General features: G+C 39.6%; 1 protein-coding gene across 6 annotated transcripts in view; it reads left to right on the top strand.

Moving 5' to 3' along the window:
• The window catches only part of WASF1 (WASP family member 1), an 86,827-nt gene extending 68,817 nt beyond the window's left edge, over positions 1 to 18,010 (top strand). For 5 of the 6 annotated variants that reach the window (XM_079298729.1, XM_079298728.1, XM_079298726.1 and 2 more), the window contains exons 3-9: positions 439 to 573; positions 9,679 to 9,832; positions 10,520 to 10,637; positions 11,438 to 11,610; positions 13,581 to 13,751; positions 15,001 to 15,638; positions 17,098 to 18,010. In XM_079298729.1, coding sequence (XP_079154855.1) covers positions 439 to 573; positions 9,679 to 9,832; positions 10,520 to 10,637; positions 11,438 to 11,610; positions 13,581 to 13,751; positions 15,001 to 15,638; positions 17,098 to 17,255 — 1,547 coding nt within the window. In that variant the 3' untranslated portion in view covers positions 17,256 to 18,010. The remainder of the gene's footprint in view (positions 1 to 438; positions 574 to 9,678; positions 9,833 to 10,519; positions 10,638 to 11,437; positions 11,611 to 13,580; positions 13,752 to 15,000; positions 15,639 to 17,097) is intronic. The other variant, XM_079298725.1, reaches the window with a different exon arrangement.
• The last annotated feature ends 6,021 nt before the right edge of the window (positions 18,011 to 24,031 follow it).

The raw sequence follows: 24,031 nt of genomic DNA, 5'->3' as shown, positions 1-24,031 counted from the left end.
TGTGTGAAGTTCTCTGTACAGTGAGAGTGGAAGCTGTGCTTCATTTTGAGAACAGTGTTGAGGTAAATTCAAATTTATAAATTTGAAATTTATAGGTAAATGCTCAGACAAAAGCAGCTTCAGATGCTGGAAGTTGTCCTTTTAGGACTATCCAAGAAACTGTGAAGTCTAGTTCCATGCATATCAGCATAGTTAAATAATTTTATAGCAGCTGAATATCTGTCCTGTAATGTATTAAATAATTTCATTTTTGATAAATAAGTTGCATTTTAAGTATTTAACTTCTATTTTCTTTTCTAAAGGACTCTTAATGGGCTCAATATGTACAGGTGTTACAAGTGATACTCATGCATCTTAGAACTACTTAATTAAAACAGTAAGAAATCACTTGCCTGTCTTGTGGTATGCTTGAATTTTATTTTTTTCCCTGTGTTTCAGGTAAATATGCTGAAGATATATTTGGTGAACTTTTCAATGAAGCACACAGTTTCTCATTTAGAGTCAACTCCTTACAAGAACGTGTAGATCGCTTATCTGTCAGCGTTACACAACTGGATCCAAAGGAAGAGGAATGTAAGTTACCTCCTGCAGGGAGGATTTCTTATTTTGTCACTCATTTTTTCACTTTGTCAGAAAGCACTGATAGGTGAAATGGAAATAATAGTTTAATAATTAAAATCATATTTATAAGAACAGAAAAGAAAGCATCATGAGAAAGGTCCATTTCTATTTTTGCTACAGGTTTCTTTTATGGCCTTGAGCAGCTTTCTCAGCTCAGTGTTTTCATGGTTACTGAATGATACTAAGGAATTTACATAAAAATGGCTGCAGGAGTATCTGTCACTTCAGTAGTGTTATGTGTTAGGAATATTAATAATATTATGTAATATTATGTGAATGCTTGGAGATAAGTGTATACACTTTTTAAAACCTTTCTACTAATTCTCATGGAGTGTAAGACTTGTCCAAGTAGGATTTTTGCATTTAACCAGTACCATCTTACTTTCTGTATGACATTATAGTTGTATAGCTTCCTTTATTGCTGCTGTATAACCTCTTGGTTATATTTCTTTCTAAATAACTTTCATTATTGTAAATGTTAGCACTGAGAAAACGAGTACTCTCAAAAGTCATCAGCTCATGCCTATAAGATAGAATTTGTATGGAATTTTAAAGGATGCCTAGGCTTTGTTTGACCACCTAATGCATAAATGCCATGAAGCTCTTTTGACTTCTTCGATATCTGTTGGTTGCAGGTGGAACTGTGAAAAATCTTGTTACACAAACAATTTAAGGTGTTCTAAACTATGTGGTTAAGACCTAGAAAGCAGAGGAACATCCCATCAAGGAAAATAACTTCAGATTGCTTGTGGGATCCAATTTTAAACTATAGAAAGCTGTTTCAGTTCTGAATGCCTAGATACAATAATTGTGTATTTTTACATTGTGTGATTACACTTGTGTATACAGAACAAATGAAATGTCAAACCAGGAGAATGGTCTTCAGGTTATCTTTGCTTATAGATGTCAAATTTTCACCAGTAGCAAAATTAGGCAAAGGGAAGTTTGATTCCGTATTTTGCGTGACATTAATTTTAGAACAGGTTTTGAAAGACAGCTGCTCACAGCTAGTAGCAGATTTTCCACAAAATCATGACTTGCCTAGGGGAATTCTTGCATTAATGGGATTTTCCAAGTCTCTTGATAACTGAACATAAATCACCCTCATGCACCTCTTTTTCCAATTGTTGTGGTTTAACCTGGCAGACGATTAAACACCACACATCCACTTGCTCATCTCTGCTCTACAGTGGGAGGAGGGAAATAACTGGGGGGGGGGGGTGTGGATAAAGTAATATTTTTGGTTTGAGATAAAGACATTTTAATAGGACAGAAAAGGAAGGGAAAACATCGATAATATTAGAATATACAGAACAAGTGACGCACAATGCAATTGCTCACCACCTGCTGACTGATGCCCAGCCAGTTCCTGAGCAGCAGCCCAGCCCCCAGACACTTTTCCCCCTGAGTTTATATGCTGAGCATGACACCATATGGTATGGAAGGTCTCTTTGGACAGTTTGGGTCAGTTGTTGGGTCAGCTGGGTCTCTTCCCAACTCCTTGTGCCCCCCATCCTGCTCACTGGTAGGGTGGAGCTGGAAGCTGAGGAGTCCTTGACCACTGCTCAGCAACAACTATAACATCAGTGTGTTATCAGCATTATTCTCACCCTAAATCTCAAACACAGCACTGTACCAGATACTAAGAAGGAATGAAGTCACCTAGTGCCTAAACCAGGGCATTTTTGCTATGACTGGATAATAATAAAAAAAGTTCGTACCTTGTATGATAATAAATTGTCAGCAGTTGTAATCTTGTAAAAACTGTAACACTCTGGAGTGTTAATGGCATTTCTGCATTTACTCTTGACAGTCTAGTTTTGGTTTAAATCAGAGGGGGAGATATGTTGATATATATCTAATGAACATATCTAATATGTTAAGCATTCACATTTCCATAGAATGGAGAGACCATATAAAGCCATTGAGTTAAAGCATCCAGCATACACAATAGCAAGATGGAAAATTGTACTATCCTATGTAAAAGGCCTTTGGCAAGTTTGGCTCTATGTTTCAGGACCAAAAGTATTTTACTATTTGATGTTGGAGAATTGCTAGAAGTAGTTTTAAGAAGTGTGTAATCCCCAATGCACCATACCAACACATTTTCACAGAGCTATGCATGCTGTAGTGTTTGCTTTTCTGTACAGCTAAAGAAATGTACAGACACTGCAGTTGAGGAAACAGAGCTGGAAATAGGTCTGTCTACACAATGAAGTCCAGCATGGCTTGGGGTGACCTGAGTGTGGTCCCCTGGATTTGTCTCACACCATAGAGTGGTAGTGACTTCAGAGGAGCACATGCACTCCTCAGTGGCAGGAGCTGTTAAATTACTGTTTTTATTAACTTAAGAATATCCAGCCCCTGAGCTGTACCCAGTGCTTATTCACAAGCATCTGCCTGGAATGAGTCACCAGATGAGGACAGAGGAGGTGAGGAGACATTTGATATTTTACTTCCTTAATAGTTAGGGATCAGGAAACCTTTTTCTTCAATATGCTGTTTTGGGCTTGATTTTAGAAATCCATCACAAATAGTTTATGTTTAGTCCTAATGTGGACTAGAAAAGCTGAAGGATGTTAATGCACGAAGGGGAGGGAAGAGGGGGAATATTTAAATTTACTTTTTTTAACTCTCTATGCAAGAATTAAGCAACTTTCAGTACTTCTATTCAGCTAACAGCATGAGTAAAATGGGATATACTTGTGAAATGAGTCTCATCTGCTCTTTGCCAGGAGGCAGTAATAGAAGATTTAATGGGTTCCTTTGGGCCCATGCTATTACACAAGAGAAAGAAATTAAGATTCATTTAAAGCTAAGTGGCATGAACAAAACCAGCCCAAGTCAGATCCACTAAATGAGATGCAGATACTTGACAAGATGCTTCTAGTAGAGTCAGAGTGATAAAAAGCTCTGAATTTGTTAGAACAATCTCTGTGTTTTCTCATTTTGAATTGTTACAGTGTCTCTGTGAAAGAATAAAGCCCAGGTGAAGATTATATCTTTAGGAGGCTAACTCCTCATGCACAGTTTTTCTGTTATAGAAGAGTTGCTGTGAACTTGGTTTGGTTTGAATTATTACACTGTTTTCAAATTCTTGATTTCTCAGTATCATTAATTTCTTATTTTAATAGATTTTTTGAAACACTTTGTTCTTTTCGTACACATGTGGGTTTTTCCTCTCAGAAGATACCAAACTTGTATGCAGACAAAAAGAAATTCTCTGCTTTCCATCAGTAAACTCAACTTTATTTCAATTTAATGGGAAATAAGCCCATATGTATCCAAGAGTAATATTTGGGATCCTTATAGGACTGAGAAAACACATTCTTGCTATAAAGCTGAACTAAGGTCGACATCTTCACTAGCTCTGCAATATAAGGTGTCCTCATAGGTCAGAGAAAAAGTCCTGAGTATAGTTTCTTTGCAACCATTTTTCATTTCATTATTTACTTTATAAGTAAAGTTACTAACTCTGTCCATATATATGAAAATTTTATAAGTAAAAGAATATTTTTCTTAATTGATTGAATTTTTGTGAATTTAATTGTGCCTTTTAAGTGTGAAGTACTGCTAAAAGTGAATAATGTCATAGCTGTAGATATCTGACAGTTTTGAAAAGAATATTAATTTTAACATTTATATAGTTCTTTTTTGAAATGCTGATACATGGTACTGATGCATAGTGTCATGAAGTATTGGAAAATAGTTTTGTGTCACTCAGAAATAAATAATATAAGGGCACAAGGAAAATTCATAAACTCAGAGTTTATCAGACTATTTTGGTATTAATTTAATGGTTCTTTCTGCCTAATTCTATTTAAACTTCAAACCAGTGAGAATTTTAATCTCAAAGGCAGTGTATTGAATTCTTGATTTCTATAGCATATAGTTACAACTGTGACAGGCAACTTAAATAAACCTAATGGCAGAAGTGCTGTGGGTGAGCAGCCTGGCACACTTCAGAAAAGGAATCAAACAGTGCAGTGAATTGTGTTTCAGTGGGCTTCTGTCTTTGAATACATGTGTTTGTTGTTTTTCTAAGCATTCTATAAATATTACCCCATCATTAAAACAATAGTGGTTCAGAAGTTTGGCTGAACTAATGCCAAAAACAGATTTGATGTTTTGCTATGCACAAAAAAAGGTGGCATGTGGTGTGGAGAAACCGAAAAAGCCTGACAGATAACTGTGGTCTGTATACTGCTGGAAGTGGGAGACTTGGTCAACTTTAAAGTCTGGATACTCAGACCATTGTGAGACTTAGAAGGAAAGGGTAGTAAATCCCAATTTAACAGGCAGCTCCCTGTCTTTGGACTCTGAAGAAGATTTTGCTGAGTACAGAAGAGTATAAGTGTAATCAAAATTAAGAACAGGGAGCATGTAAAAATTGGGTCATTATCTCCACATGTACTATATTAAGTGGAGAGTAACACTATTGTCAATTCATTTGTAAGAAATTTTACCCTCAAAGGCAAATAAAGACTGTTAAATTATATAGCAGATCAATTTTTTTTGCACATCTCTACTTACAAAAAGTTGGACTTGAGTGTGTCTCCCTCTCAAGATTCTGAGCAGGTGGACTGCACTTCAACTGCTCTCCATGTTCCTTTTTCAGTTTTCTTAGGCCCTTGATTAAATTTGTGGGTTATGTACTAAGTAAATAAGTTTTAAATTAGTGTGTCCAAGACTTTATAGTCCCATGGTAAGACCATGATACTGCATATTTTGTGTATAAAAAGTGGGATGTGGACAAAATACCATTTGCTAAACAATTTGGTGGTTTTGTTGAGACTCAACAGCAGATTCAGTGCTTTATGCCCATGGGTAATTCACATCCTAATGGGGCTTGCTTGTTCTACATGCAGCTTCTGAGTTTTCCTAAAATGATTGCTCTAACATTTACATCTTATTTTTGTTACCTGTGACATACATTCTCTGTCCAAAGAGTTCTTGAGCTGTTTTGGAATTTTTCAGAACAGTATTTCAGAAAATTTCTCTTTCTTGTGTAGGGGACAAGCCCAAGAATCATGCCTGATCTACAGAAATAATCTCTCTCCTTAGCAACTATCAAACTCACAGTCAGAGTATTCTGATGACAGAGAAACCTAATATGTATGCCTTCTGGTCATTGTTTAAATGGATAATCATTAAAAGTATAAAATAAATAAGGTAGAAATCAGACTTTGAGATTACAGTGTCTTTAGGAACTGAATAATATAAATCTTTACCTTAAGAGAATTTTCAACAGCACCACTCCCTACCAATTAATTACCCTTAATAGGCAATTTGTCACTAATTTGTTTGAGAGTGTCATTCTTTCCTCTTTGCACTTTTCAAATTGCTGGGTAAGCTTTGGACAGAGAAAGGGTACTGTGGGCAACTGAGTCCTTTGATTTCTATGAAATTTCCCTTAGTAATTTAGTTCTGCAGGGAGTCACAGCTGTGATATTCAAGAGTTTACAGTCTTGAAAGTTGTCAGGATTAAATTCTGCATAAAATATTAAGAGAGCAAGTTTTTAAGAGGAATATATATGATTTATTTATTTACTGTCTTTAGGAGAATGGTATGTTTTGCCTAGAACCTAATCATAAATTGTGTAGTTGAGTGAGTGTAAAAGAATGAAAAAAAAATCTAGTAACTTTTTTTTTTTCTGGTAAAGTAAAATGTAGTATTTAATATATTTGAAAAGTTAAAAGTATCTACCTTCTGTCAGTGCACTGGTGTGCTCTATACCTGACTTTTACTACAAATTGAGGATTGCAGTTTAATGAGATGCCTTGCCGAGAGCTCAAGAGATAAAACATTATTTAGTATATACATTACAGATGTGCTTTTATTTAATTTTTGCTTTACCCCAAAAGAAACACAGTCATTGTATCTAATCAGAGTGCAATTTAAATACCCTTCCCCCCCTCCCTCCAGTTTGTGGTTGATTAAAAGTAAAAACGGACTGGCATCTCTTTTTCAAAACCAAGTGTACAAAAGATTGACAGTTTAGCTTTCTGACAGACAATTTTTGCTTATGTGGAAAATATTGTTGTGCACAGAGAGTTAGATTGGTTGATATAATATGCCTTTTCATACAATCCAAACAACAGACACAATAAAGACAAACAGGCATTTGTTTAGATTGTTGAATGAACCTTCAAATTAAATTGTGAATATCTCGACATTTAACGAAGTTATTTAAGACCCCATTTTTTTGTTAATTGCAGTGAACACAAGTAGTGTAGTAGGTGGACTTTCAGAAAAAATATATCCATGTCAAATTTAGGAAAAAGTTCTGGTGCCTATAAGGAATCAAGCAGCTGGAAGCATAAATGTACCAGCATCAAGTCAAATGGCTGCAGCTTTTTCAGCTCCTTCTTCAGCCACTTGTCTCTTCTCACACCTGAATTCATACATCCAATTAGTCTGGCCCATCCCCTTGCAGTGCCAGGTTGTCAATCAGCCAGGTTGTGGGACCAGCCAGGTTTTCACATCTTCCCCTGCTGAGGCTTGTGTGTGTTTGCCAGCTGGCGAGCTGAGCAGGGGCTCTGTAAGGCAAACCGTGCACAGCCGGGATTACGCTGGGTGTGCGACGTGGGATTTACCTGATCCCTCTGTGCAGGCCAGTCACAGCCATGCCATGATCCTCCCTGCTTTGTGTGCCACGTCCTTCCGTTTCCTCAGCACTGCTGTCCTCATGTAGGTTGTTTGGAATCATGGTGTGCTTTTCAGGGAATGCCTGTTACAGGTCATCAGGATAGGAAATGCACCTTGAAATCCCATGGTGTGTCTTTTCCTCTGCTGCGTATCTTTGGTTTAGAGAGAAAATTTTTATGCTTATTGTTGGGGATTGATTGATTGATTGATTATCCTCTGGTGTGTTATCCCCCTGTACATGTGTACAAAATGTAGAGTTTTAAGCGAGAAAAGGGAAATTATGAATTAGCCTGGCTGTGCTTGCTCATTGAAGAGATGGAATGCTAATAAGGAGTTTGTGGAACAGTGTCAATAAATGGTGTCATATACTCTGTGAGCGTTTTAGTATTAAACCAAAGTACTGTATTTATTTATTGGAATAAATCGATTAAGTTCATTGTCTTCAGAATGTACACAAGTTCAAAGAGTGGTATACTCAGTTTTGCTTTTGTTGGAAGTGTCTCCAATATAAGACAGAGAGAAATCTTGCAGGATTGCCAAGCAACTCTGAGCAGGTACATTTGGTGTTATATGTATAACCAACAACCCAAAAGAAAAGCAGCTGAAGTATAGAAAGATCTAAGACTTAAATTTTTGGTGAGGTAAACCTCAGTTGTTCTAACTGAACTTTTGCTAGCTGATAACAGCCTGTACTTCATGACAGGTACAAAATATATGGGGTTATTTATGACTGCAAAAATACCTACAGAAATTGAGACTCCTAACTGACATTCAGACATTATAATGCTTCTTTCACACACTTAAAAAGGCTTCTGAGCAGCTAATTAAAGCTATTAAAAAGAATAAAAGACACTGTGATGAATTAGAACCTAAGGGTAAAAAGAAGGAAACTTCTCCAGGAATACACAGCCTTGCCAAGTGTAATAAACTTCAAAAGCCAAGCTGAAAATCAAATAAATCCCATCTTTAGCCTCACAAAGGATGTTGCCAATATGCTTAGGTAAGAAGACAGAACATTCCAGGAACTGCAAGCCTTCTGGAAAAAAAACTGCTTTCTGCCCCTTTGTCATCACACAATGGAAATCCAACTTAGTGTATGTACATGTGTATGTGTACACTTGTATGTGTTATGGGAACCTGAGTAAAAAAACCCCACAATTTTCAGCTTAGACAGGTTTTTCTTTATTATGTTGCCAAAGGCCGTTGTGATACCAGGGCCAGAGTTGTCCTCTCATCTTGCATAAAGGCACATTATTATCAACCTGTTTCTATAAAATAAATACTATTTCTATAAAACAATTACTTACAGCTAAAATGAGTGTGCTGAAAATGTTCTTTGCTATTCTGTCGGGAAACTGTTTTTGGTATTGTTTGTGATTTAAAAAAAAAAAAAAAAAAAAAAAAAAAAAAAGAGCCCAAGCTAATGAAAAGATCTGCTGCTTTATCTAATGGAAGTCTCATGCTGGTTGCAAAGGTAGCTTTCAGGCACACCTGGACTTCACAGGTGCAGTAACTGAAGACCAGGGGGGGAGAGAAATATGAGACTAAATAGGTGTACTGTTTCCAGAATTAAAAGTGCAGAGCTTATCAGTTGTGGTCACTTTTCCATTAATCTTTATCTAAATTCTAATGAAATAGAAAAAACTCTTGAAATTGAGGGAGGTATGTAGGCTTTGCCAGAAGTGGGTAAAAATAGTTGTAATCCCTGTTTAATGTGTTGTGTAGTATTGTTTTCCTTTGGATCTTGCATAAAGGTAATTGATTATTCCTAAAGACCATGCTTAAAAGTCAAGGTGGCTCTGAATTAGACAGAGAAGGCTCATGGTGATTAAACAGATTAAAAAGCATTTGACTATTTTCATGTGTTGCAACATAGAATCACCTCCTATTAAAGCCCATTGATCTCAATAGCATAAGCTTAAGTGATTTGCTGTTTTGGCATCTCAGTGGGCCCTTGGTGGAGCTGCTGCCTACATGCAAGGAATGCAAAGTTTGGCTTCCTGATCCATAAAGGTAAAATCTATACCTGGAGATAGAGAGCTGTTTTAGTAGTAAAAGAATTCTGAAATGGAGTTGGCAAATGTTATTAGGTACTTCTGGACTACTGAATGGTATTTTGCAGCTACAGTACACAATTTGTTGAACTACTTAGCAGAGACAGAGTTCTCATACCTAGGTGAGAAAATTTCCTGTGAAGCTAAATAGAGGACAATGTGCTAGAACATTACAGCCATGTTTTTCACATAGTCTGACAATATCTTACCATGGCTAGATGAATCTGTATTTACTGTAAAATGCCCAAGATGCAACAGTAGTGGTTTATATTTTTACCAACATTAGACAATTCCAAATGAAGCCAAACAGAATTTATCTGGAGGTGTTTTTTAAGTGGCAATATTCCCTTTCAGTGTCACTGCAGGACATTACAATGAGAAAAGCTTTCCGGAGTTCCACAATTCAAGACCAGCAGCTGTTTGACCGCAAAACTCTGCCAATTCCTTTGCAAGAAACTTACGACATTTGTGAACAGCCTCCTCCACTGAACATTCTCACCCCTTACAGGTTAGTAAAAAAATTAATTGAAAATAATTTATAGCTTATCTAATGTAATAGAAAGGATATATCCAGGCACCTTGCTCACATTCAGTAGCACTTGAATATTTAAGGAGCCAGTCTAGCAAACTGTGAAGCTGCTGGAAGAATGAAAGCAGCAGAAGACATTATAAGCATTAAAATTTTGTTCCATTTTACTCAAATCTTAACTCAGTGTAATATGGTAGGAAATTCATTTTTATTTTCTGTATTTATTAAACCATATGCTGTACTTGGATGTGAAGGGAAGAAATTAAGCAGGTAATTGTGTAGAAAGATGGATCTTCAATGTTGTTTGCTGCCCCAGAGATTCAGTTTGAATCAATAGCTGAACATGAGCAGCCACACAAATTTGCTCAATATTTTAACAGCAAGATTTGAGTTATTGGAATGGGAGTTCTCTAATTTATGACATTTTTTTTTTTTATCTGGAGCTTGTGTTAAAGTTTTCTTTCTAAAATTAGGACCTTGAATGCCTGGAAAGATAGTAAAAAGTGATGGTGCAGGAGGTCAATTATCTCTCTTTTGTGTTTCTCAGTGAAACTTTTCAGAATCTGAAACACAATATATTCCTTAATATGCCCTTGCTTTGTCTTAATGTTTGGATTCATGTCTGTCAAATAAATAGTATAACATGTTTGTGTCTCTGTATTTCAGGGATGATGGAAAAGAGGGTTTGAAGTTCTATACTAATCCTTCATATTTCTTTGATCTGTGGAAGGAAAAAATGTTGCAGGACACTGAGGACAAAAGAAAAGAAAAGAGGAAGCAGAAGGTACATATGTTAACTTTATGTGGCTTCTCTGTGTTTTTTCCTAGAAAGGGTTTCTTTGCAGATATGCTAGTTTAATAGCAATCCAGACTTGACAGAATCATCTTTATTCAACTAAAACTACTTGTATTCATTCAGTTCCATCAACTTGAGCAATTGAATAATTATAATAGTAGTAGTAGTAGTAAAGTAATAAAGAAGGACATAATGCTTTTATGCTGTCTTAATGTAACCAACTTTCGCCAAATTTTTTTAAGTATTCTAGCAATCACTCAGAAAGGAGAAATACAGAAGGAATAAAGAATTTTGCATAAAGAATTTCACTTAAACACTTGTAAGACAAAATTTTGACAATCTTACAGGTGAAAAAGCTTGCATGACATACTAATAGATATGTTTAAACTAGAAATAAATTAATAGGAATAAAACACTTTGCTTATATTTTCTTAAAATTAAACAAGCACTTTTGCAAAAGGTAATGCTGCTTTTTTGTTTGACCATTGTACTGTATGTTTCATATGTAGTAAATAGCAGTGCCAGATTCATAATTTGATTTCAGACTTAGAATAAAAAGCTACTTAAATAGGTATTTTTCTTTATATTATTCAGTTACTTATGCACTAGACTTACGTTTTTGGTTCTTACAAGTCTTTGTGTTCTATATATTATGTTTAACCTGAAAGCAAATTTTTCTTGCATTTGAAGTGGAATTGTTTTTCTTAATTTTGTGGCTGATGTTTATGTGCAAGTGATTAAAAAACACTGTCTCAGTTGTCAGTTTTGTTTGCACAACTCTCCTACAGCAGAAAAATCTGGATCGCCCTCATGAACCAGAGAAAGTGCCAAGGGCACCTCATGACAGACGGAGAGAGTGGCAGAAGTTAGCCCAAGGTCCAGAGCTCGCAGAAGATGATGCTAACCTCTTACATAAGCACATTGAAGTTGCTAATGGCCCAGCTTCACACTTTGAATCAAGGTTCCTTTTTGTTTTTTCTATCTTTTGTGAAGTGTATTCGTACTGGGTAGTAAGCATGCATGAGAAATGGTCAATGATGAGGTGCTACTGCTCCCTTTGAAAGGCACTGGAAATCACTGGTTTAGCTTAATCAAAACTCAGTTTTAAAATTCTTAGTGTATCCTTAAAGGGGTAGCTGCTATGTTATTTTTAAGGGTAGCATATATCCTCATTGTATCCTTCAGGATGTGTTGTCCTCTTCAGCTTGATGGTGTAGTGTCACTGCTGCCAGCTTGCACCCAGGTGTGTCACTATATTCCAGTCCTGACCTACAAAATCCCCATTCTTCCAGCCTCTTCATTTTTCTCAAGCAGACTCTGCCAAGAATATATCGAGTGTGTATGTGAACAAATGTCCACTTGGAACTCAAATGAGAATGCTGAGCTTCTCTTTACTCTTGAACAAATCCATTATTTGATTGACATTTCTGGTTATAGCCTATTACAAAATCCAACCTGTTGAATTCTCATTTCACAGCACTTATTTGCTGGTGGCTAAAAGTAGCATTTCACATAGTAAACACCTGCTGTGCTTATTCTTCTGGTCTTGGTGCAAAATCAAGTCCATTTTACCAGCCGAGAAACATCTGATAGCAAAATAATGTTAGGACATTTGGGGATATACTTTTGGTTAAGGAGTTTTGGGTGTTTTGTTTCATTGTTTTTTAGGTTTTTTTTCATTAAAAAGTATTCATTGTCCTCCCAAAAACTGGTTAATTTCCTCCCCTATCTTTCTGTGGTCAAAAGCACACCATAAGAGAGTATTTTCTTTAGCTTTGTAAGGCCTTCAGACAAGCTCAGTAGCAATGGTGAGTAATTATGGCAACTCTCGGAGACAGTGTTTGCTGCCTGAAAAGTAGAAAAACCTGCTTGTAGAAAACTTAGCTCAATTCAGAATGTGAAAATGCTCTCAGTGCGTTTCACTCAGTGGGGTACAAGTTAAGTTATGGTGATTAACATTTTTCTAGGAACAACTTTACAGTATCTCTGTAAACTGCTGTGTCAAGTCATTGGCAGAAACATCTGCTTTCCTGCTGTCCTTTTGTTGTGCTTTATGTTGGGTTCCACTTTAGACATGCTTGTTTTATATCCAGGATCCTGGCCTAAACCTTGATTATCTCAGTACTAGTAATGCAATTACTAATAATGCTGAAGTGCTTGGGAGCACTGCATATGCAGAACATGTTCTTCAGATACAGAATAGCACCACACTTTGGAATAAACAGGGAAGATTTTTCACCCCTGAAGAATTTAATAGGTGTAGATACTACAGTGGTGGCAGTATGTGGAAATGAAGAGTATTACTCTACTTGTTGGAAAGTGTTCTACGAACACTTTTGCTCCAAATTTATTAGAGAGTTTTTAAAATAAAAATATGTAACTGAATAGTTAATTAAAATTCTCTAACTGATCGGGTCCCTGAGGTGTGTCTAAAGTTGTCATTAACAAGTTGAATCAGTTTTATTTACTGCTACTACTCAATAATAGATATTGATCGAGTCCTCTGTCTATTAAAGCAGTGAGTTCTCTATCTATTGGAATAAAGATCCTCTGACAGAGGTTCAGCTAAATTATTCAGCTGTAAATTCTGCCATTCTAACATCAACGGATGTTTCATGAATATTATAAAAGAAGAGTAGTTCTGATCATGTTGCTGTGTTTATTTAACTCAAAATAATGTGACTAATAAACTCTAAGGTCACACACATACTGTAGAAACTATCTGATATGCCTGTCAAAATCAAACCCTTGAGCTGTTAGAAGTAATAACAGGCAAAGTGGGATAAATTATTGACAAGCCACACTGTATAATACGCAGCAGTGGAGAGAAGACCCTTGCATTCAGAATTCAGACTGAGGTACGGAGCAGTAGCTGAGGGCACCAATACTCCTGCAGAAGGTGAAGCTGGACCATTTCCCGTTTCTCTGCAGATCTCAAGCGTACGTGGACCACATTGACGGCTCGTACTCGCTGTCGGCGCTGCCCTACAGCCAGATGTCGGAGCTGCTGAGCAGAGCCGAGGAGCGCGTGCTGGTGCGGCCCCACGAGCCGCCGCCGCCGCCTCCCATGCACGGGGCCGACGTGAAGCCCCCCTGCGTCAGGTACCACCCCAACACCTGCCTGCACATCCACCAACATCCACCCACCCCTGCCGCCCGCCAGCAGCTGGCAGCCCACAGCCCAGCCTGCAGCAGCAGGGCTGCCATCTAAATCCCACAGGGTGCTCTGGTGGAGACAGGTCTCCCTTGCCATCTGAGCTAAATGGCAAGACAGATAACTGTATGGAAAGAGTTTCTGTGAAGTATGTTAGCATTTCAGGATGGAGCTTTGGAGCTTTGGAAATTTGTGCAACTGAGCTGTGTTTCAGCCTACTTGAAAAGAAGAATATATTACAGTAAGACAGTCAGCTGTCAAAACTATGTATTCATCACATTTGCTAAATTGCAAATGCGTCCCTCTCCCAAAGTGTTTTTATTTTCTATTTCTTTGTACCTTTTGAGAAGTGAATACATACATGAAATATTTTCTAGAAGTGAAAATTTCTTTGTCACTCCCCTATTTTTTTATTCCAAAAATCTTATTTTATGATCAGGTACATACAACTTAGAATAGAGGACAGTTAATTCAGATGGAGTTATTACATCAGCAAGATGTTAGTCTCTTGAAAAGAATGATTTTTACTGCTTAGGAGATCATATACATATATGCATAACTATTTAGATTAATTTACCACAACAGTTTAAAGAAATCCTCTAGTGGTCTTTCAGCAGAATAAGTTTACTGCTATCTCTTATTTTCTTCAGTTCATCCATTCCTTGTCCTATAAGGAGTATTTAGCATATAACTGGACCTCTTTGTATGTAGTAGTGATGACCTTTGATATTAGTCTCACCCATTTTGTCGTCACACCTTAAAGATATATTTCAAATTACTTATCCTCATTGTTTGCATTGTTTTGTTTTGATTTTAAAGTTATGTGAATCAAAACAGTTGATCAATTGCTAGCTCCCTGACTGGAGAAGAGTAATTTGGATTTATTTATGGACAGCAGGGAAGAACTGTACTAGATAAAGACGCAGGTACATTATATAAGAACATACATTTGGTTAATAGCTGAATTTGAGCAGAGGTCTTTTGGAAACCTGATGCATACTCCATACTGAAAATTAGACGTCCTTGTTTATGAGGTGTCGACAAACACCCTGAAATCATCATAGTGGATACTATGATGTACATACTGGGCTCTTTATTGCCCAGGTTTCAATGTTCTTAAGCTGCAGAAGTGAATCTATAACTATTTTTTCCACTCTCTAGCTCTAATAAACTCTGTTCTGTTATTGGATGTTGCAGTTCTACTCCTGGCTTGGTAGAAAATCGCCCTCAGTCACCAGCAACAGGCAGAACACCGGTGTTTGTGAGCCCCACTCCTCCTCCTCCGCCGCCACCACCTCTTCCGTCTGCTTTGTCGACCTCATCATTAAGAGCTGCAATGACTTCCACCCCTCCACCTCCAGTCCCACCCCCACCACCCCCTCCCACAGCTGCTCTGCAAGCCCCAGCTGTGCCACCTCCACCAGCTCCTCTCCAGATTGCTCCTGGAGTTCTTCATCCAGCTCCACCTCCAGTTGCTCCTCCCCTAGCACAACCCTCTCCCCCTGTCACTAGAGCTGCCCAAGTGTGTGAAGCTGTACCTGTTCACCCAGTTCCTCCACAAGCTGAAGTACAGGGACTTCCTCCACCACCCCCACCTCCTCCCCTGCCACCTCCTGGCATTCGACCCTCCTCCCCTGTCACAGTTGCAAACCTTTCTCACCCTCCTCCTGTTCTGCACCCTCCTTCCACAACCATTGTCCCTGGCCCTCATGCACCCATAATGCCTCCATCTCCACCAGCCCAAGTGGTTCCCGCTCCCGAGCCCAAACGCCATCCTTCAACTCTTCCTGTAATCAGTGATGCTAGGAGCGTTCTGCTGGAAGCTATACGGAAAGGTAACGTTGGCTAGTGGCAGCTAAAAGAACAATCCCAGAAACCTGCTAAATACTTGTGACCTTTGAGAGATGGAATATTTCACACGTATGAGAAGTTAGAGGAATTCATCTTAGGTCTGTTTCTGTTTTCTATCCTCTACAGTGTATGTATTGCCAAGTAAACAGGTTTTTTTCAATTTGTAATTGCACTTATCAGATGTTTAGTTTGGATGACAAAATTGGTTCTCTGTGGAAGTTAGATTACAGAAAAAAGTACATGTGTTTGTAGATGATCTGTGGAGATTATCTTTCCATTTCTGTTTACCTGCAAATGTAGCTATTTCTGATCATCTACAGATTGTGCAGAAGACAAAAACATTCGTTTTCACAGACTATTAGATAAAAGCAAAATGGATCAATTGGCATTGGAATTTTGATCATCTGTCACTATCTGTATTACAAGAAGATATAAGTGATGTTCAGAAATCATTGCTGAAGACTTCAAGCTGTTAGGTATCTGATCTGAACACAGTGCAGTAGTGGAGCAGCCTTTGCCTTGCGAGGTGCCCATGGCAGAGTGCAAGGGAAGGGCAGAGCTGCAGTGCAGTGTTTTCCTGATGATCTCATGAGGAGCTGGGTGTGCCAGCTGTACCTTCACCTCGTAGTGCCCATGGCCAGGAAAATCCCCCTGTGTTTGCTGCTGTTTGGTGGTGGGGTGTGTTTCAGTAGTTAAGATCTCTCAAATGTTTCAAGTCCTACGTTCTACTCTTCCCCTGCAAGCACAGCAAAGCACAGAATCTTTATGGTATTGTAATATCAGCAGATAGGCAAAAGCACTAATTCGAAATATTCTTGCGTGTCTATATGCACATGAATTGATAACATTATTGAAGTCTAAATAAATGTCGACAATAGTTGAGTACAGCAGGGGTGTGTGAACGTGTAGAGAATGTCAACAAAAATTAGAAAATAGATCCTGCTGGTATAATCAAGGTCATTGCTGAAAACACTTTTGACCACATCATGCCCAAGAAACAAAGGCTCAAGTTACCACAGCTTTAATCTCCAAGTAATACTTCATCCCAAACCAAATCATTACATGATAAAAAACAGCATTACAAGTAGTGCTCTCTTGATAAGATACTCAGATAGCTATAAACTTTAATTAAAATTAAGAACAGAGATTCTAGAAAACATTTGGAAATGCAAATAGCAAAATGGCTTAATCACTTACAGTGGTACTAAAAATGTATTTTAATGGGAAATCAGAACCAGGATATTGCAGTAGAAGGACTCAAGATCTTGCCTGCCACTGCAATTCTGACACTCCTCTCTTTAAAACCTTGACAAAAAATTCTACCTGAGCAGGACAGTGTTTTCTGTCTTGTTTTTGCTTGCAAAGCATTTAGTGAATCATGAACTCACTACATTTTCCGTGCTGAAGGAGGAGAGTGAGGTGTTTGTGCTCTGCTGTTCGCAGGTATTCAGCTCCGCAAGGTGGAAGAGCAGCGGGAGCAAGAAGCCAAGCACGAGCGCATTGAGAATGACGTTGCCACTATCCTGTCCCGTCGCATTGCTGTGGAATACAGTGATTCAGAAGATGATTCAGAATTTGATGAAGTAGATTGGCTAGAGTAAAATTCTTACCTTGCTGTACACTGCAAAATCGAATGCTAATGTCCATTGTGGTGCTTGTTCTTTGAAAGTTTGATGGTCATTTCTAGTGTTTTTTGTATTCTTTTCTTAACATAATTAATCCATGTTTTTCTACTTTTCAGTTTACAAAGAGCTCCTAGTGCATCTTCAAAACTAAATGTTTTACAGTGGCTTTTCTTACACATCTCTTTTGAAAGAACATACTTTGTTCCAATAGACCACTAAGTATTAAGCATGGGCAGCTGTTGGTAGAGTAGCAGTTTCAATTTTTTGGCATATCTTAACTGTGCACTTTGTGAATTTTAAGTTGATGAAGGCAACTGAGATTGACATTCCAAGGGCAGCTGTATGTACTAATGAGCCTTATTCCACTTCTGATAGTGTTTTAAAACATTAAACCTAGCTATCAAAATATCACTGCCTCAATCACACCTGTACACTAAAAGTACATATAGTTAGCAGCACTGAACACACTGAAAAGCAAATGGATCTTTGGGGGGGTTTATTATTGTTTTATTGTTGTTTTAAAATAATTATGGCCTTATTTGAATGTTTAGAGATTCCCCTTCCCTTCTTCCCTCCCAGGTACATATTGTGTGGTACTATTTTTGCCTGCATAATAAAAGTTTAAAGTTTTTTTTTTTTCCTTGTGAAATCTTTTGACTTAAACATGCTGTGTAACTTATGTAACTGTTAAAATAACAGTTTGATTTAATAAATGGTTCATTTTAAATGTTTCTGGGTGTTGCTCTTTCAATGAAGCCTGCTTTTCACTGGTATACCTGAGATCCTTGGATTTCAGGTATTTAATCTGTGGTGTACAAAGTTACAGTACATATTATGTACCTGGTCTAACAAGAGACTATCATTAAATGGTATCTATGCACATCTACTGGAAAAGAAAAACAAACCAGCTGAAATCTCATCATGATCTTAGCTAAAAAAATTACAAATGTGGAATTGGGAACTTGTGGCTAATTTGCTTTAGAATTGTTTTATTTTTTAAAAAAGTGCTTTACCATCAGTGTATCTTGAGGTGATGCAGCAGTTAAAATCATGATTGATAAAAGATGACTTTTTAAAGTGCTGTCTAGCAGTGTAGTGGATGTTTTGTGTTTCTCTTCCCTGGAGTAATTCCTTCAAGTCTGAGCACATAGTCAAAAGCCTGTTGAGAAGGGAAGCATGAGAGAGTGCAAGAGCTCTCTCATCCTGTGATCTCATTCCTGGAAGATGGAATGCTAAAATAGAGGAAAAGTCTTTAAAGTCAGAATGAGATTTCTGAAGGTGGAGCATTAAGTGTTCTACATGTTACAAACCAGTTTGCAGGGATACGTGGTGTTAGCCTTCTCTTGGAACTGGGAAAAACTCCCGAGGAATAGACTGGGGTAGGAATAGTACAGCAACCCTTGCAGCTTCACTGTCTCCATCCCAGCCTCTGCTGTAATTGTGCACATGGCCTGCCCTGCTCAAGACTTTCATCTGCAACAGTAATGCCTTTGTTGGTTTTGTGGAAGAAAAAATATTGTCACAGTTTGTGAATCTGCATCTTTGTAACTACGGCTGCAGATCTCTGTGCCCCGTTCTCTCTGACAGCTCCTTCCCAGTAACACCATCTGGTTTGTTCTGTTTGTTCTGTTGTTCTCCTTCCACTTCCGAAGTGCGTGTCCTTCTTAACCCCTCGTTGTAATGGTAAAGGATGTCAGAGGCACTGCTGCATGAATGTTTGATGGTGTTCCCTTGGATCTCAGTAATCCTAACTCACCAAACCTAGCTAACTTGTCCAGGAACTAAATGTGAGATCCTGTTGATGCGGCTGTAAAGATTTGAGATCATAAAGCAAAGTGCATTGTATGCACCTACAGCTCCCCCTTTAACCAGGGACCCAGATCTGCACACAGCTGAAAGAAGAGCTTGTCCCTGAATTTCTTGTGTAGTTCTGGCATTCACAAAATTACATTTCAACTGATGTTTATACCTGTTCCTTGCCCAAGTCTCTATAAAACTCCCAATTTTTCTGGTGGATATTACAGAAATCCTACGTTGCCACTTAAATGGAGCAGCAATATTTCTGTGTCCAGGCTATAAATGTTCAAATTAGAGCATCTCACCATTATGCCTGCATTAGTGGGTGTGCTCTGAGCATGTCCATTAACTGTGAACTGGTTATAACTTACATAAAGTGAAGAAAAAGGGAAGAAATTAAAGTGAAAAAAACACCCTTATGCAGCTGCAGCTATCACATAGCACACTTGAAGGTATTAAAAAAAAAATCCTTATTGACAAATGGTTGCTATTGACCTGTTTTGCTGTCCTGCTGATTAATAATATGCCTTCCAAGCCAGTACCCAGGGCAGACAAAGCCCTCATTTAATATGGCACAGTCACACAAAGTAATGAACCTTGTCTGTGAAAAGTCAAGAGTTAAATTCAGTTAACATTTCAAAGGCAGGATTCTTGGCCTTCTGCCACTGCTACAGCTTTCTGCCATAGCAACTTGTCTCCAGATAGCAATAGCATGATTCACTAGTAGCAAGAGGTGATTGTTGAATTTGAATATTTGTGTTTGTAGATCAACTCCGAGCCGTGCATTTGCAATCTTGGTGATTTGTGTCCCTCTTACCGTGGTCTCCAACTGCTTTTCTGGTTTGGTGGAATGCTGTGCAGAGGGCTGCTGGGCTCTTCATGCCTGTGATTAGATGTGTAATAGATTATTGATTGCTTTGTCTTGTAAGGTACTAAATCAAGTCTTTTGTATTGAACTGTTTATGGAGTCTGTTGTTTACCTCTGTATATTTGCAGCAGCTGGTTAAAACCAAGGCTTGAAGTCTGACACAAATATAATGTGTCAGTAATGGTCCATATAAGTGAAGAGAAACCTTTGTCTTCACCCTTTTCTCAAACTGTAATCTGGGACAGTTAAAAATTACCTACCTCTCCTACTGAGAACTGGGGGGAGGAGAACAATATAAAGTGCATGGAAGAACCAAAATCTGCTTGGTGGCAAACGACTAGGGAGGTGCAGAATTGGTCACTTGGGGGTATAAAACTAACAGTGCAGCCATCATGGACAAACCAGAAACAAATCAGTAAATGGAAGAGAACAAGGACTGAAGAAGAAAAAATTTAAAAGAGACATAATTCTGGTGTGTTGTTGGATTTTTTTAGTGGTGCGATATGAGCATTACATACTAGATACTATTAAGGGATTATGTTATCTCCTAGTAAATTGGAATTTTGAAAGCAGGAGGCATATTGAAAGACCTTTAGTTGATATGATTATTATTTTCTGCATGTTACACAGGAGTGCACCCCTCACCGTTTAGGCGAACACTGACACACCATTGCCTCTCTGATGGATGCACAGATAACACTCCTCAAAAGGTGCCCTGGGACCCAAGTGTACCAAGGGTACCAGCTGGTACCCCCAGTCCCCAAGGCATAGCAACAGACTCTTCAGGATGGTGGGACTGTCTTGGCTTGGATGCAGCTGCCACCCCTGCAGTGCATCCCCACCGATCCCCACTGGAGGCTGTGCGCCCTTGCTGCTGGGAGGATGCAATGGGAGCAGACCCTGCCACATCCCAGGGGCAGATCTCATATCCCAGCCCAGGGATCCCCACGGGAGGGGGTTCAGGACGTGGTGCAGGAGCCCCTGCTTGGCAGGCGGGTGCAGCTGACAGCAGTGCAGGGTTATGGCAGCTGCCAGAGCCCCGAAACCCAGCCCTGCCACAGAGCACAGCACTGCCAGCTGCAGACGGAGGCAACAGGCTCTGCCGCCCAGGGCTGCATCGGCACAAGATCTGACAGAAATTCGACTCGAGCTCCATCAAGTGTCCGCTTTGTCTCCTCAGCCACAGGCCAGAAGGAGTTTTACTCTCCCCGATTCTCTTTTGCAAGAGGGGACATTAAAACACTAGGAGAGGAACCACAGTCAGAGACCCGGGGCAGCAGCAACAGTGATCTCCTTTATGGATCTTCTGCCAATTGTCCCCTCTCCTTTCCCCTCCTACTTTTCACACTTGAGCGATTCTCAGCGGTGTTAGTCTGCCCACGGGAGACTTTTCATAGGCTCTCTGTGGCTGCAGCAGGGAGAGACCTCCCTGATTCCCAAACTGCTTCTCGATTACATTCCCAGCCCTTCTTAAATGTGAATTCCCTCCGTCTCCCTTCCCTCGTTCAGCCCTAATGAGCTGGGCCGGGTTTAAGTGCTTCAAAAGCAGGTTCCTGGCAACTCGAGGACTTGTTTTTTGCCAGGATGCGTGCGGAGAGCGCTCCCGTGAGCGGGTGGCTTGGCTGTCAGCTCTGGGGCTCAGTGAGTGCCTGGCGGCAGCGCCAGGCAGCTGCGAGGAGAAGGCAGGGGATGGGACCTCATCCCCACCCCAGCTGCTGCTAGAAGAGGACACGGACAAACCTCAGGGAATGGGCACTGGGTTACAGAGCAGATACAGCGAGGCTTTTACCCCCTGCTAGTTCCTGTGTCTGGAGAATGGGTTCTGCCACATTAGTCATCACTCATGTTCCTCAGCTGCCAGCCAACCCTTGACAGCAGCATCAGTAACAGCCTCTAAAGAAAATTGCTTCCAGCCCATTTCTTCTGAATTCTTATTTTTACAATATTTGCAGGCTCTGAGCAATTGCTCCAGCTATCTTCCTTTTGGCGACTGGGTTCAGATCAGAGAAGACATAAAGCATCTCTCACCAAACGGGGCTGAGTATTCCCCTTCTCACGTTTCTTTATCTAATGGTTCAACAACTTCACTTTCAGACACAAGACAGCTGAGTGCCCCCTACAGACAGGTAGTTTTCATTTCCCACCTCCTCCATTTTAATGCCATTAATGTCAGAGCATTATTTATTGCAAAATTTGTGATATTTTTGCACAGCTTCACGGCAGTATCATTCCAATAAAGCTGAAAAAATACCTCCCTTTCACGAGATCTTCCACTGTGTTTTAGGCACTTCTACTCCTCCGCAAAGCATTTCCTTCACCACAATTTAAAAATCTCAGAGCAGGTCTCTTTCTCAACCCACCCCAGTGCCTGCTGTGGAGCAAGATCCATGCTCAGTGTCATATTATCACAGCTTGATTTTGCACTTCAGTATCAGCCAGAAATAACTTCAGAAACTGCCCGAGACTTCTAACCTTGTGAGAAAGCAGCTCACAGCCCGGGTCTTGGCGTGCTGGTGTAGTTTAGAAATTCCCCTTCATGCCAAGCAAATGCTGGAGGCTGGATTTTTCCCAGTCGTATTTTGGCAAAGCCAAAACCAGCTTGTAAGCATCACCAGCAGGACACACAGCCCCATGCAGGGATTTGGAGGCCATCAAGCAGCCTTAGCAAGGGTTGTTTTGCACCCACATTGCACCCTAGATAAGGATGCATCTTCTGGATTTTAAAAGCACAGAGAAGTTAGCAGTGCTCCCAAACAGGACAGGTGCTCCTCACAAGTCAGCATCCATTGCTGGTCAGTGGGAATCCTGGCAGTAATTCAGTTGTGGTTAATTAAAAGAAAACATTAGGATAACCCTTTTGCATCTTTATACTTTGTCCTCTGCAAGATACCTGTGCACCAGCACCTGCCAGGGGAAGTTTCACTGCCAATTATTATCTTTGGATGAATCAGAAGAAGGAAGAGCAACTCAACCCCTGTTCTCACAGCAGACAGAGCCCAGCTCTGGGAGCAGCCAAATATATCTGGCCCTCCCAAATAACTCCTGCAACTCACTCTCTGTAGATCTCTCTGATGGAGATCCAAGGTCACGTGGAAAAGTTGCCACCCTAAACCCCAGAAATTTTAAGGCCAGGCTTTGATGCCTCCTTGGGTTTTGAAGTTTTCCACTGACTTGCCACCTCTGCAGCTTGCAAAATCCCAGGATGTGAGGTTGTCCTGAAGAACCTGCAAGTGGGGGTACAGCCAGCCCTATCCCCACTGTGTCCCTGCAATTCTGACTTCACATTCCTCGAAACCAGAAGGCATTTTTGCCTTCTGATGTGTACGGAAGCTCTGCCCCAGCAGTGGCCATGTGGCCTCTGCCACAAGACCTGAGAAGATCTCCCAAGGGCAAGCTCTCATGGCTGCTGACCCACATGATCATCACCCCTAATTCAGACTTCACAAATTCCTGCTTGCAGTGCCCTGCTCTCAGCCACCTCAGCTCACAGTGTTGGACAGTCAGTGACACCTGTAAAAAGTGTTTAGCAGAGGTCTGCTGGCAAAATATCATCTCCTCCCAACACACATGGGAGCAATGACTTCCTCAGGTTTTTAGTCTGTTTTTAGTAGTCCTCATATTCTCCATAAATTTCATTAGCTGGATTTATATGGTCACTAAACTGCATGATACAGTATTATAGGCACAGCAGGAAATTATTTGCTGTTCTGGTTGAAAATGAGTATTTCCTAGTTTTTTCAGTGCAGGGAATTACATTATCAGGGAAATAATAACCAGCTGAACTGAAGGAGGGTTTGATTCATGGTAATTACTGATTATATGCAGATTACTTTATGGCTTTAATTCTTTGGTCTCCCACTGTTTGCTTGCTAAACCTCCAAAAAAAAAAAAAAAAAAGGCAGTGAGCACATGAGAGTCTTGTTTGTAAGGCAAATTACAGAATCTAATTTGTTGATTACATGAAAGGAAGCAGAGCTCTGCACAGACCAGGACAGCAGTGGGAAGGAGCCAGAAGAGAGCTGTGCTTGCATCCATCCTTGGCTGCAGCCACTTGTGTGCTGCTCTTCAGCACCCAGCTCACATTCCC

Source organism: Erithacus rubecula (genome assembly GCF_903797595.1).
Source record: "Erithacus rubecula genome assembly, chromosome: 2".
NCBI lineage: Eukaryota > Metazoa > Chordata > Aves > Passeriformes > Muscicapidae > Erithacus > Erithacus rubecula.
This window is presented reverse-complemented; position numbering and strand designations above follow the sequence as displayed.